Raw genomic sequence first — 14,924 nt, 5'->3', positions numbered from 1 at the left:
GACGGCCAGCTTTGTAGGATGAGGGGAGAAGAAAGCGACTGCAGATGGCCTAGCAGACGGCCAGCTCTGTAAGATGAGGGGAGAAGAAGGCGACTGCAGGTCACGCGGTCGCCTTCTTTGTTAAATTACTCTCTTCGCTTTTCACCTTCTTCATAACGTGGTCGCTTTCTGTATTGGCACGGGTCCAGTCACGCTTGATGGCACAGCTTGAACAAAGCACGCGAGCGAGGGCTTCAAGAAGGTGACGTGGCTGGAAGGTGCCTCGCGTTCGCTCCACTCCAATGTTAGCAATTTGCAGCCGGCACATTCGCCTCCAGCGTAGCTGCTTGCTCGTCTGTATTTGCTCTGGCTGTTGAGATCTGACATCAATGTTGAAAAACCTGTTTGGGGCGCGGTCTCACTCGTCATCAAACTTTGCAAGGCTTTGGGCGTGACTGATGAACTGAGGCTGGGCTCTAAATTCTGGATTATGCTTTCCGCGAGTTAAAATGAGCTTAAGTTCTGATTCTCATCTTCAATTTGTTCCTGACCAGTAGGCATCGAAGTGCTGTAAGGAAAGAAGGTTTTGAAGAAGGTGTTGTACGTGAGAAGGTTTTGCATGCACTATCTTAAAATTGTGATGTTGAAAAAAATTGTGGTCATTGAGTTGCCGGGTAATGAACTGATAGCATGCGGGAAGAAAACGCGGAAAATGCGGGAGAGAGTTGGAGGCGTTACAGCGTGACGCGGCAGGCTAGTTTCCCATCAGTCACGGCCGCCTGGCCGTTCAGTCGTGTCTGCCTGAGACTGCGTGCAGTGATGCATGCGAAGCACCGCGGCTCATGCCAACGGCGGCAAATCAGGCCCTCGCTGACAGCCCCTGGAGTCGCCCGAACGCGCCTCAAACACGCTGTGTCGAGACGGACACCACGACATCGTCGCAGCCAATGCGGCGTCATCGAACTTCTCCTGTCTCTTCGAGATGAGTTTACACTGGCTGCTATGGATCACTTCACGACACTTGTAACACGCGATCAACAGGCTGGTGCGACGCCAAGCTGTGTGGAGTTCGAGCAGGGGTGTCCTGAGGCGAGTGAACACCGCCGAGGAAGACCCAAACCACAGCTGACAGCGGTCACAAAACGTTTGCTACCGAAACGCCGGGAGGGAGCTGGTGCACTCTGCTTTCGAATACCTGTTGTCTCTCTGCTTCATAGGTTACCGTTGTTTAACGCACCAGGCTCACAATGGCAGTGCCTGGTGCACAGGGGTACTTATCTTGCCCTCCGTGCGCAATGTGATCTTAAACTACGATGGGAAAGTTGTAAACTGGTACTTGTAATCCTTTTCCAACCGATTCCCAAGGAAAGCAAGACTTGGAAAACGACTGCATGCTGTTGTTTGATTCGTAATCAACCCTAGGGCTGTGTAAAATTTCAAGCCATGATGCTCAACAACCTATTGCTATCACTGAAAATAGCTCTAAATGTAGTATGTAGCATGCACTAAATATGTGCATTTTATGCAGGATTTTTTTAAAGATGCGATTGATCTACAAAAATGCACGAATTTAACACTACGTGGTATCTGAAGATGGCACTGGATGTGGTTAGTCGTCTGATGTGCCGCGTTTATTTGCGTCTGTGCAGCAAGAACACCGCATCGCGTTTATCAAGCCGGGTATGTCTGTTGGGCGCACGCAGGTATGTACATGCACGCATGCGACCGACCTTCCTGACCTGCCCGGTCAGTCAGGAGGTCGAAATCCAATGTACGTACGACGCTTCAGCATCATTGCGCTGTGTGGACGTAGCTGGCACGATCCCAAGGGTGATGAACTGCTCTCTGACAAGGACCTAACGTTACAGGCCATGATGGACCGGGAGCGAAGGGACGAACTGCCCAAAATGCAAATGGAGTTTATCAACTTGATTTGTATACCTCTATACAAGGTACGTGTGCTCGATGAGATGAGCCATCATGCATTCGAAAGTGGGAAGGGTTGGGAGCTCTTGTTCTGAGCATAACCGAACTTCGGTATGCCCAGAGCCACTGGTTAAACGGCATTACCAAGAGAGCGTTCACTTTCTTGACAAAGCTCGACGTTTGGAAGTTGCGCTCGTGACCATGAGCACAGCGTCGAAGTCTCTTGCTTTGCCAATATAACCAATGTTTGGCTGACTAGGGGCCGTCCGTAAATTACGATATTCGTCGAGTGGGAGAAAAGTCCTGTAATGGAGCGGCGTGACGGAAGCGTAACTAGGGAGGGAGGGGACGCTTCCAGCAGCGTAACGGTACCCTCCGGTGAGGGTGGAAATCATGTAAACTTAGGTAAATACAAATCAAGCTCTTAAAGCTGAACACCAGAGACCTCTTAGCATGGCAAGGAACACGTCCGTTGCTTGTTTTACACATCTCTAACCCAGCAAGGGGCCGAGGCGGCGTTCCTTTTTCAGGGGAAGGTGGGTTTAAGCCGGCGTAACCTTAACCAGCGCGTAGCCACAGGGAGACGGCGTTGACATTGACAAAAATATCTACAAGAACACCGGATCTAAAATTCCGTAAAAGCAGGAGTTTAAGGCTTGTACTGTATACACCAAACATGCGTGGAGTTGAGTCGAAAATCACGCTTCCCTTAGGTCAGGTGCCGCACATCTGATGGGAAACCAGTGATATACAGCGGCCATATACAGCGGCGCCCACAGATGCTGCATTTGTCTGCCCGCCCGCACCGTCAGTGACAGTGTAGAAGTGCGGCAATATGACAAACCCTTTGTTTCTGTAAGCTTAGCTCCCAAGATGCTCAAATGAAGTTTGAATTATCATCGGACAAATCGATTGTCTTTGTCGTGGTGGGGCTGGGTTGATGAGGCGCCTGGTTTGTCGTCAAGCGGCTGATGTCGAAAACGGAGCAGCATGTTGTGCTTTTTATGCCACCGGTGCATTTGGGCAGCTGGACTGGGCAGCGCTCGGAGCCTCGGTGGTGCGCTCTGACTGACAGGTGTCGCGCGCCTGTCCCATAAGCGTGACGTATCACTCGGGTCTGAGGCGGCCGCGGAGCTCCGGACGGCACGAGCCGCCAGAGCGGGCCAATCTCGAGCGGCGGCCCGACAGCGCGGCTGGCGATCTCCAGCCATCGATCTCGCGCCCGTCTCGCTCTCCTATGATTTAGATAACACTCCGGGCGCCGCCAAAGCGGGCAGCTCGCTGCGATCGATGGCACATCTCGGTCGGCGCGTAACCATTTCCACGATGCGACTGCAGTGTTTGGGGATGCATGGACTCAATTTTCTTAGGAAGTCAGTATCAGATCATTGCGTACCTGTTCTCCGTAACAGCAAGGTCACATTACATCGAAATATAAGGCATTGTTACCAAGATTGCGATATCATATATGCAAGCTCGCTACTTCTCTTCCTCCAGCTGCGACAGAGCCCGATCGCTGCGGTGATAATCAGACTGTGACAGAGCGCGATCGCTGCGGTGATAATCCTGGCTAAACGACAGATTCTCCCGATGCATTATGTACTTGTAGTGCGCTGCTGTGTGGTATAGTCCCCTGACGCCGTCGGCAGGCGCTCTCCGAGGCGTTCCCCTGGATGCGGCCCATGTACGAGGGCTGCCTGCGGAACCTGCAGCATTGGCAACACCTGGCCGATCAGGTCGACATGGGGCTGACCTGGATCGACCGCGACTCCATCGAAGAACCGGTGGAAACATCTCATGACAGTAGGTGGCCGACCACACGTACGCCGGACGACATACTCTGGGAAGGGCCGAGCCCGCAGTCGGCTGGTGCCTGAGCGCTGGTGCCATGACACAGCGGGGGCTGGTGCCATGACACAGCGGGGGCTGGTGCCATGACACAGCGGGGCTGGTGCCATGACACAGCTGGAGCTGGTGTCATAATCAAAACCTATCTCTCCAGCTGTGTCATGACACCCCGGAGCTGGTGTCATGACACAGCTGGAGATGGTACCATGGCACAGCGGGGGCTGGTGCCATGACACAGGTAGAGCTGGTGTCATGACACAACTGGGGCTGGTGCCATGGCATCAGCGGGTGCTGGTTCCGTGGCACAGCGGGGGCTGGTGCCATGGAATCAGCTGGGGCTGGTGCCGTGGCACGGCGGGGGCTGGTGCCATGACACAGCGGGAGCTGGTGCCATGACATAGCTGGGGCTGATGCCATGGCACGGCGGGGGCTGGTGCCATGGCACAGCGGGGGCTGGTGTCATGACACAGCGGGGGTTGTTGCTGTGACAGCGGAGGGTTGTTTTGCACCCAAAGAGTTTGTACCAGCATAGGCGACTTTGAGCTAAGATGGCACGCCAAGCGGAGCTTGCTGAATGTACTGAACCCAGAAAACAAGTTGCGCCACGACAATCCAGCGGGTTACATTGACTTCGGTTGGCTTGGCCGGAAGGAACGCGGAGGCATGCTTTTGGTACCGTGTAAGACTACGACATTGCCAGTCGCCCCTCTATGGCCACAGCTCGGTTGACATGTTTGCAAAAGTCGGACAAATAAGTCACTTGCCGCGACTCGTGACCGCCTGATGTCAGCCCCGTCGGTGCTCCCTTAAATACCTGCTCGTTTTTTCCACACCAATTCTACTCATTTTGAAGACGCAAAGGAGCACAATGGGATGTGCAGTCCAAGAATGCATCAGTTACCAGCACTGTCTGCTAAAAGAATGCCGGCACGTCTGTATTGCAAAAGGGGTTACGAATGCGGGGTTATTTATTATGTGCGGCGGAGGGATGCCAAAATTTGTCCTACTCCTGATTTACCTGAAATGGTATCATACCTTACAGTTCGCAACGGACAGGTTTTGATTCATCTGCTCACGAGAGAAAAGGATGCCAAATAAACTAAAAGCCGATAAAAGCGGACGGTAGCTATGTCAACTAGCGTTAGTCTGGAAAAGTCCGTGTCCGTCCCCACGGCCGTCGGCTGACCGACTGCATCGCCGATCGACTACAGAACCACTCTCAAATGGAGTGAAGTCTCAGCCGAGCAGTGCCTATTTCTGATGTCATCCATAGAACATGGCCTGTCATCGAGCGCGCCTCTCGCTCAGTTCGGTCTTGGACCATATCCCGCCACGTTATTGCCTGCCAGCCGAGAGCTGCCGCCAACATTCGCGGAAGGAGTCTAGCGCACAGAGACAAGGCCGACGGCAGCACACTCCTCAGGCTTGTCACTTCGGCCGTGTGCCTGGACATCCGGCAAACTTGGCGCTTTATGGGAGTGAGTTGCCAGCGCGTCAGCGTCACTGGTTTGCCCAATTTACTTTGCATTTAATCCGCATTCGGCTAGTCTCCAATCTGATTTCATTTGACTCCATTCCTCAGCAATATTGTCATTATCACAGGGGACCGTAGATGCATTGTCTCACGAACTGTCGAGCGTTTTCCTCTCGCCAGTCATCTAAAGCCTCAGGTATCCGGCGTTGTGTTCGGCATTGCTGGCTCCGTGAGTTTCGGTCGTTGGCCTGACTTGACTCCTAACTGCTTTATGTAAAGTAGCCGTGGCACTGCGTTTGAAAGACCATTATACCGATGCTACTGCTCGGATAGCAAGCGCAGATTTCACCTTACCCGGGGCGGGTAAGGGATGTGTCATTGTGTCATCAATTTTGGGGATGTGCCATCCCCGTGATGTGTCATTCTGAGAGATCCTTCAAGGCGTGTTTTGACTTTTCGTGATGGTGACCGGAAGATGCTTATATTTCTCTTATTATTTGCAAATGCATTTATGTTCAAAACAAACAATGATACCTGGGCTGAGTTTATGACTTCTGTGTACAAAGAACGTAACCCACTTAAGCCTCTGTGTTCGGACATGACTCCAGCCGCATCTCTTGTAATATCCACTTCGGGATTGCGTGCATTCGCACGCAGACGTAGAAACACGGTGCATTAATTGTCTGTTTATCCTCCTTTATCTGTTTCAGTCTCAGTTGATCGCATTACACTTCAAGGCAAGGCCCAGGAGTCACCAAACCATCCAGAAGTCACGAATCAAGGCCTGGATGTCAAGGTAAGGTTCAAATGTGCGGCCTACAGATAGCTAGGCAGAAAGTCTCCCAAGAGGTTTTCCCCTTGCTTTCTGGGTGCACCCCCTGTGCTCGCTTATACGTAAAATTAAACTCATGCGTCGAGCAAGACAAGCTGCATGTCAAAATGAGCGTTGCCTACGGTGGTGAGATTGTAAGGCCGCCACCAGCCGCGCGTACACGGGTTCAGACCAAGCCATCCGTCCGGACCCCGGGTGAAGAGGCGCTGTCACCTTGCGGACCATGCCATCCGTCCGGACCCCGGGTGAAGAGGCGCTGTCACCTTGCGGACCACGCCATCCGTCCGGACCCCGGGTGAAGAGGCGCTGTCACCTTGCGGCCGTTTTGCGACAAATGTCTCCGCTAATCACTTCGGAGAAAGAAGCTCAAATTTGTAGCAGCATAGTTTCAAAATCATTAGTTAACGAGGGTTGTTTCAAACCACTGCACGTGGCTCATTCATGAACGTTGCACGTGGATGCGCCTAGGAGCAAGCCGCAGTGACGAAAATGGCATACCAGTGCGTCCGTGTGCCGGGGTCAGGCCACAGCTGAGCTCTGTTCTGAAATAGGCGACTACGGTGCGTGAGATCAATGTCCAGCGCTTGAGAGAGCGCGATATGTGTTGATGCCGGCGTACCACCGTTTGCTTTTTCGCTGGTCTTCGATTGCCTGTTTATTTCCGTAACTGGACCGTATCGTGTCAACTATGAGCATTCCTGATTCTGAGCAAGCCAATTACGTCGATGGTGTGGGTGTTGCATTCAATGTGCGTAATGCATGTAAAATAGAGACACTAGGATAGAGACAATAGACACACACACACACACACACACACACACACTAAAATAGAGACGCATTTTCTGCACTAATAAAGTGCAGAAAATGAGTCTGGTCAGTTATGAGTCACCCATTACCAAACCAAAACTTTTATAACGCCCTTTTCGCTGTAATGAAGCATTTGCAACATTACACGGAAAGCGCTCGTGGAGTAAAATTGACGTCTAGCTCTTGCAACGAAACAGGCGATTGTGTTTTATTTTAGGGAGCCGATGTGATAACTGGTGTTCAGTAAACGGGCCTCTGACTCTGGACTGACAGGACTGACCTCTTGGAATTAACTTAGGACTTAGGACATCATGACACCAACGACCTTGAATTATACCATATGAACTATCTGAGATGTCTCTAAGCCGAGGAAATGTGCAAAAACAGCCGAACATGTGGTTGGATTTCAGGAAAAGCGCTCGTAGAACACATTTGGTTCTATATGATTATTTTCGAATTGAAGTTGAGGCATTGGGGATGGACTTTTCTGAATTTTTTGGCTTGGGCATGCACAGAATGACACAAAAGTAGTGCTAACTAGGCACTATTTGTCGGTGCCCCCCGTTTGTTCGATTCAGGATTAACTCAGTATCGACAAAACTGGCCTCTGTAAACGTCATTCTTTGGAAGAAGATATGCTCGGCTTATCAATGCAAGATTGCACATAACTGCTGTGGACCTGAAATTTTAGATGAAAAAGAACAGACAGTAAAATCCTGAAATGTGTTGGCCTACCCAGCTGCTTATTGTGTGAGGCACGGTACTAATTCTTGAGGCACCTATGCCCAACATATTGTCTATGCGCCGCGCCGGTGTCCGAAAATATGAATGCTCACACATGCGCATTTAGTGCGAACATTTTTAACGAACTTCCTGAGCTTAAAAACATCCCAAATGGCAGGTTTGGAATAATCTTAGGTATCCTGATGAACCACACAAAGCCCTTAGTATATCATTCAAAAATATAGTTGCTCGGATATCTCCATTACAGCTATATCTCAAACATCGAACCTTGCTTGTGCATGAGAAATTACATAGTTCTATAACGTGCTAAGGAGAATGTCATGCGCATTCCACCAGTTGTCGGTAAATACACCAGAAGTGTAATCGAACAGCTGTCCCCTTGCAGCCGGGCAGTTGCCTCCTTTTGTTCGGTTGGGCGGCTGCGGCCTGTTTGGCCCGCCCCCCCCCCCTTTGTTCAGTTGGGCGGCTGCCGCCTGTTTGGCTTGGTTTTCAGCCTGACGGCGGACCTTTTCTGCAGCGCTCGGTGGTGAATACAAAATTACTCTATTTTTCCAGAAAGGTGTTGGTTTCCACCAGCCAGTCTTAGTGGCTTGGCTCACATTTGGGCCCTGGGGACACTTTGTCGTTGTCGATGTTGGTGATATTCATGATCTTAATTTGGGTAATATCAAGGAGGTTGTCGGTGCCGCTCCTAAACTCCTGCTTCTTCATTGGCTGGGCGGATCTCCTGCGCTTGTTTCGAGGACAGCTCTGTGGTTTTCAAGCTGTCTTTCTGGACTCGTTATTACGCTTTGCTCCGGCGTGATGCGAATGCGGGTTTTGTTCCACATCCTCATTAGCTTGACTCCAAACCGTATTTTCGTCTCTTGATCAGCGTATCCGCTCGCTGAGGCTGAAAATATCGCTGCAGCACTCTCTCCAAGTAGGCAGCTTGTTTTCTCGCACTAACTCGACTGGAGCACCGAGGAGAAAAATTACGGCTTTTTGCGGTGCACGCTATACTGCGTCATGATGCGATGATGATAATTGAGTCGGGGGCACGCTCGACATCAGCGGTCATTCGACGCCCATAACAAAAGTGTTTCCTCCCTAGCCGAACTGCATATGGCTAAAAAAACATAGCTCTCAGGAAAGCAAATGGTTTGTCCGTGTCAGGTGTCGTCTCGTGGAACGTCGCGACATCGAAGAGCTGAAGCGCGCCTTCCAAAATGGCGCAGACTCTCGTTGAAATGCGGTCACGAGCTGATTACGTGACGTACGGTTAGTGGAGCACCACAGCGAGAACACGGGTGCCGCTGCTTGCCACACGGGTGTGCCCGTGAGACGCACGGGTGTGACCAATGCGCAGTCCACTAAGCATGATTTTTCCTAGCCGAGCCCGCCGAAAGTAGGGCTGCCAGTGTTCCGACTCCTGTGTGACGTTAAAACGAGCTGTTATGACGGAGTGGCGAAGATGCTCTCAAACAAGCATCCCACTCCGTCATACGTGAACACGTGTCCTTCAGAACATACCCTGCGCTCCAGGGATGTGGACCGGCCTCACTGAGGACATTCATCACATGTCTTGACCCGAGCCAGCGAAATGTCAGCATTTGGCGAGGTCCAGTGCCAGGACGGAACTGGTGGATGTCGCAATTGCATCACATCTTGCAGATCATTGTCCTCATAATCAGATCACATTCTCATCACACCTTGGATATCTTTGTACTAAAAAGGAATATCCGTACGCACACAGAAGGGTGCGGAGCGCTGTCTTCTTGCTCCGCGAGGCAAAGCCGTATTGTCGCGTGAAAATGCCGCCCATAAGTCGGATGTTGGGGGGGGGGGGAGGGGAATGGCGCGGCCTACTCGCCATCCACTTGCCAGTTACCTGGTGCCGTGCAGACAGCGGCTGTTCGAGTGCCTCTTCGAGAAGAATGACTGTCACTTGCGTCCGAAACGCTCCACCATATTGTGTCAAGGCTGCCGCTAGAAAGAGGGCGTGCAAAAAGTGTATGCCTTAACGCAGCCGCCGTGGGCGGTCTATAAACACTCGACCGTCTTAGCGCACTATAAACACTCGACCGTCTTAGCGCACTATAAACACTCGACCGTCTTAGCGCACTATAAACACTCGACCGTCTTTGCGCACTATAAACACTCGACCGTCTTAGCGCACTCCGGAAATTAAGAGAGTGACAAAAAGCGCAATGAGCAGCCAGCCAATGAGGACACAACGGTTCTCATGCGTCGCAGGCGGCGGCTGATGCGGCGCATCCAGAACTGGCCCGAGGGAGTGTGAGTGAGGAGTGGACCATCCCGACGGGGTGGGGGTGCGGGGTAGGCAGTGGGCTAACCCGAGGGAGCGTGAGTGGGGAGTGGACCATCCCGACGGGGTGGGGGGGGGGGGGGTGAGGGTGCGGGGTGGGCAGTGGGCTGGCTCGAGGGAGTGTGAGTGGGGGGTGGACCATCCCGACGGGGTGAGGTGCGGGGTGGGCAGTGGGTTAACCCGAGGGAGTGTGAGTGGGGGGTGGACCATCCCGACGGGGTGGGGGGGGGGGGGTGAGGGTGCGGGGTGGGCAGTGGGCTGGCCCGAGGGAGTGTGAGTGGGGAGTGGACCATCCCGACGGGGTGGGGGGGGGGGGGTGAGGGTGCGGGGTGGGCAGTGGGCTGGCCCGGGGGAGTGTGAGTGGGGGGTGGACCATCCCGACGGGGTGGGGGGGGGGGGTGAGGGTGCGGGGTGGGCAGTGGGCTGGCCCGGGGGAGTGTGAGTGGGGGTGGACCATCCCGACGAGGTGGGGGGGGGGGGGGGGTGGGGGGGGGGTGAGGGTGCGGGGTGGGCAGTGGGCTGGCCCGGGGGAGTGTGAGTGGGGGGTGGACCATCCCGACGGGGTGGGGGGGGGGGGGTGAGGGTGCGGGGTGGGCAGTGGGCTGGCCCGGGGGAGTGTGAGTGGGGGGTGGACCATCCCGACGGGGTGGAGGTGCGGGGTGGGCAGCGGTCTGGCCCGAGCGCCAGAGGCTATTCCTGACAATAACTGATATCGTTGGTTCGGTATTGAGAGAAGGATGACATGATTGGGCGCAATATTCACCTTCCAGATAAGCAAAACACTTTCTCGCCACAGATGTCAGCATGCATGTCATTCAGCTCAAGGCCTTAAAAACGATACATGCATCTCACTCTGGTCATGTGACGGGATGAGGTTTGCTTTTAGGGGCGCTTCGACCGCAATGGTCATTTTGCGCTGGAGCCATTTGACGTAGTAAACGTCGGTAAGCCTACGAACGTTTTGCAAAAAAAGTTGTTCAACCTATCCTACATGCACATGCCAAAACACCTTTGAAAGCTCACAAAGGCGTTGGGCTACGTTTATGGGCTACCATAACGGGCATATCGTTGAGATGAGCAGTATTGCTATTGCCACCTCGCGACAAATATCTCCGGTAAGCAAAAATTCCGTCATATCACAGTGCCAACTATAGACAGAGAGACATCCTTTTTTCATAAACACACGTGCATTTCTTGATGTCAAAATTATCAGCAAAGGAATATTTTCCAAACCCTTGCAAAGGGCCTAGGAGCGCCGTTTTTCAACGTTTACAAACGCTTTATATTCGCCATGGAGTCAATTGCGTCCGATTAAATGGAATGACAATTTGTTTTATGCTGAGATGCTACTGCAGTTTTCAACTAACACCGGAATGTATTGTCATATATGGCTGTACAGCGTGATCGGTGACGCCTCAGGCCGGGTGACGCGCCGCCGCTGTTGCAGAGAATGCACTGGAGCAGCGGCCAACTGGCGTCGCCGACACTCTCCAGCATCGGCCGCCCCAGGGACGACGCCGAGGTCGGCAGAGACGCTGCCCTCGGCCGCCGCTGCTCAGAGCCGGTCGGCGTGGGGCCGGCGGTGGCACCCCCGACCCGCGCGCGACGCTTCGGTCGCAGCATCCGGCGCTACGACCGCGAGACCAGGCTCTGCGCCATCTCGTGAGCGCGGCATGAAGCTCGCGGCCGGCGGCCGAGCCTTTCGGCCACGCCGAGGAGTCGTGTCTCGTCATGGAATGCCGTCGAAGCTCTCCGAGCCGGATGGAGGACAGGACTCGGGCAGGTGTGAATGACGAGAGCTGTCCGCCAACTATATGGACTTTTGGTATATGTGCTGGAGGGGGACAAGGACAGCTTCGCCTACCGGCTATATGTGCTGTACACCGCGTATGTTTCTTCCCACGCGTACTTCTCGTGAAGTCAACGAAGACATTCGAACACACCGTCTGTTCGGAGAACGCCCTCCGCCGCTTGGAAACGTGCTGCATGACAAGTCTAGCCATGCATTCTATTCTTTAGAGGACGTCACTCAATGTCAGATCAAACGGAAGCTTATAAGCTCCTCATGGCATAGGTTGTTTTTGTTGCTTTAATACGGAGTAGCTCGCCGTTATGGTTGCTGGAGAGAAGAGTGCCGGTAGCGTAGCGGTTAGGCTGCGTGTCTCAGAGAACAGGGACACGCGGTTCGATCCCCCGCAGTGCCCGGCCCTCACACATTATCAGGGCGAGCGGCGGGCGACGCCATGTAGCCTCTGCAGCTGAGTGCACCGCACAGGTGGTGGCCGCTGGCGGAGTACAGGTGGTGGCCGCTGGCGGAGTACAGGTGGTGGCCGCTGGAGGATCCCTACGACCGCGCCCGCTCAGTCGGCACTAGTTATGGCACGTTGTCGAGACACGCCACACCACAGAGAGACCGTCAGCGCACGAGAGGCACGGACTCGCCACGCCATGCCTCACCAAGCAATCATCCATTCAGGTTTGGGTCAACGTACTTTCCTTTTTCAAAGTAACTGCATGTAATTTAAATGCACTTCATTTGCACACAAAGCTGACAAATCAACGCCAACGCTAACAGATGTCAATGCTTTTAGCTAGTCCGCAATCAGCTGGATAGCGGCATTCCTCGCCTGCTGCGGACCACCAACACGCTCCACTGCCCCGATGCGCACAGACGGCTGGGGCGTTCCCATTGTCATGTCACGGGGAGAGGAAACATTGTACGGCGCGATGCCCCCAACAATCGCATCGCCAGCCGCGCAAGTCTTACCTGCGCACAAACCGATAATTTGGCAGCCACCCCCTCCATTTGGGGATCAAAGAAACTAGTCACAGAGCGAAAACCCGTAGACAGCACTACTGGCCAGTGGCCACCTACGTGGCCACTGGAATTTGCGTCCATACATGTTACCTGGAAGGCTGCGAGTGAAAGAACCTCCCGGGAACCGGTCGTTAAATGTGTTATCTGTGTGAGTTTCTCCGTGCCTGTAACCACCTTGTCAAAGTCATGCGCCGTCTCGGGATCAGCGCAGCCACATCCGGCCAATGCCGCGAGTGCAGGCGTCGCTTGACACACGACCCACCGCGTCGGACGTCGTTATGTACATGTTGAACCTGATAGCCACAATACACGTCTATTCATCTAAGCCGTGTATGCCCTTAGAGCCATCAAATGCCGTAGGTTGACTGCACGGAAGCGCCCCGTAACTGCACAACTCCTGCAGACGCATAACGTTTGCACGACTGTATCACATCATTTACAGTCATTGATCGCGCAAACATCTCGATGCGGAAAATGCTCATAGATTTTCACGGTTCTGTCCCTGTTCTGTTGAAGGATACGACTCACCACTCTTACCTTTACTGGTTCCTATTGTGCTTTAAACATGTTGCACTTGTCTGCGGGTCATGCATGCTGTACTGCTGTCACATGCCCTATTTTGCATTTAAAGCTGTTTTAGTTTTCTGTTCTGAGGCTCGGTCCCTTTCTCCAGACATAAATCTAACGTGACTTGCCACGAGCCGAGCCCCGCACTGTACTGAGACGATCCCAGAACTGTCTGGGGAGCATGTCAGGGTAGGCCTCACGAACTGTTTCAGGGGAATGTGCCAATCACGGCTGTTTGAGTGTACCTGGCCGGCCTCGTGACAATGACTTTGAGAAAGGACGCCGCGCACGTCGCCGCGCACCTTTATGGAGCACCAGCGACTGCGACCGCAGTGACGATGTTGGCGCTCTTGGGCCATGGCGCAACGCACCCCCCCCCCCCCCCCTCCCTCCTCACACGGGGACCGAAGACGCCGACACCTCGGCTATTACGCCCCCTCAAGCAACTTAAGACACGCGATCTGTTGCATCAAGACTGATCACAACTGGGTGTCGTGTGATGCATGTGAACTGTCGGGGACCCAGGAACAGCTGGGGAGGGGTCCGATCGCTTCTTTGTCCACATGGACCAAATCAATTACAGTTAAAATATGATTTTGCCAAATAGAGGTTATCGAATGCTTCCAATAATGCAAAGCACGCATGTAAACATACTTGGGCTAAGACCCTGTTTTTTATACGCTTGCGGTTAACTCGCGACCATAAGCAGGGGCACTGCTGGAGAGATCTAATTACTGTTGGCTAGCATCTGCTGGTATTTGGAAGGTCAGATAATTCCGGCATAGTACGAAGTGTCCGAAATGCTATCTCGGCGGAAGCGTAACGGACAGGCCAAGCCGCTCACAATGAGATTCGCCCAACTGTTGAAGCAAGTAGAAGTCTCCATGGGTTAAATTTCCGTTACTTAATGCACCCGCTACCCACTCACTGGCCTGTGTCCGTAGTAACATGCACCCATCCCTTATCAGTTTTACGCACATTTTCCCTTCCACTTTTGCATTTTCCAGGACTTTCGTTTCAACTCATGACAAAGTTTTAAGAAAGTTTGCGGCCAGGCTTGTTGTTTCGCGTTGGTAATTGCAAGTGTTGTGGATTGGGCTAATTGCAACCAAACAAGGACCAGCAGTACTTCTACCAGAATCTACCACACATTTTATAAACGTATTAGCCACGCCCGCAAATTTCACAAGATTGGTGCGCAACAAAATGCGTGCCCCATTCCGTACGAGTACTGCTGGATCTCCCAGCCGGTATGATAGGTGGGCCGGACAGCAGGCCGGGCAGGCAAGACTCGCCCGGCCTGCTGTCCGGCTCGTGATCACGTTATGAATTCCAGCGGAACTGTCGATGAACTATCAAAAGTGAGACACGTTGGGTTACACCGTGTTCCATCGATGGCAGCGTTCTGCGATCTGCGGATTCCGGCGATCCAATTCCACAGATCCCCGCTGACCGCGACGTCAGTTCTACTTTGACTCCGGCCATTAGGGCGCGCCAGCCGCCAGGCTGCGGCGGCAGGTCCGCGATGGCCCGGCCGCCAGACGGCGGCGTCAGATGGCCCGGCCACCGGACGGCGGCGGCAGATGGCCCGGCCACCAGACGGCGGCGGCAGCTGGCCGGG

The 14,924-nt window shown here is 53.4% G+C and overlaps 1 protein-coding gene across 1 annotated transcript in view; it reads left to right on the top strand.

Moving 5' to 3' along the window:
- Positions 1 to 11,584, top strand: part of LOC119114507 (cGMP-specific 3',5'-cyclic phosphodiesterase) — a 75,376-nt gene extending 63,792 nt beyond the window's left edge. The window contains exons 17-20 of the mRNA XM_037238616.1: positions 1,848 to 1,931; positions 3,555 to 3,708; positions 5,938 to 6,023; positions 11,366 to 11,584. Coding sequence (XP_037094511.1) covers positions 1,848 to 1,931; positions 3,555 to 3,708; positions 5,938 to 6,023; positions 11,366 to 11,584 — 543 coding nt within the window. The remainder of the gene's footprint in view (positions 1 to 1,847; positions 1,932 to 3,554; positions 3,709 to 5,937; positions 6,024 to 11,365) is intronic.
- The last annotated feature ends 3,340 nt before the right edge of the window (positions 11,585 to 14,924 follow it).

Source organism: Pollicipes pollicipes, unplaced genomic scaffold, assembly GCF_011947565.3.
Source record: "Pollicipes pollicipes isolate AB1234 unplaced genomic scaffold, Ppol_2.1 Scaffold_860;HRSCAF=989_pilon_pilon_pilon, whole genome shotgun sequence".
Lineage (NCBI taxonomy): Eukaryota > Metazoa > Arthropoda > Thecostraca > Pollicipedomorpha > Pollicipedidae > Pollicipes > Pollicipes pollicipes.
Note: the sequence above shows the minus strand (reverse complement) of the source record. Positions and strands in the feature narration are given on the sequence as shown.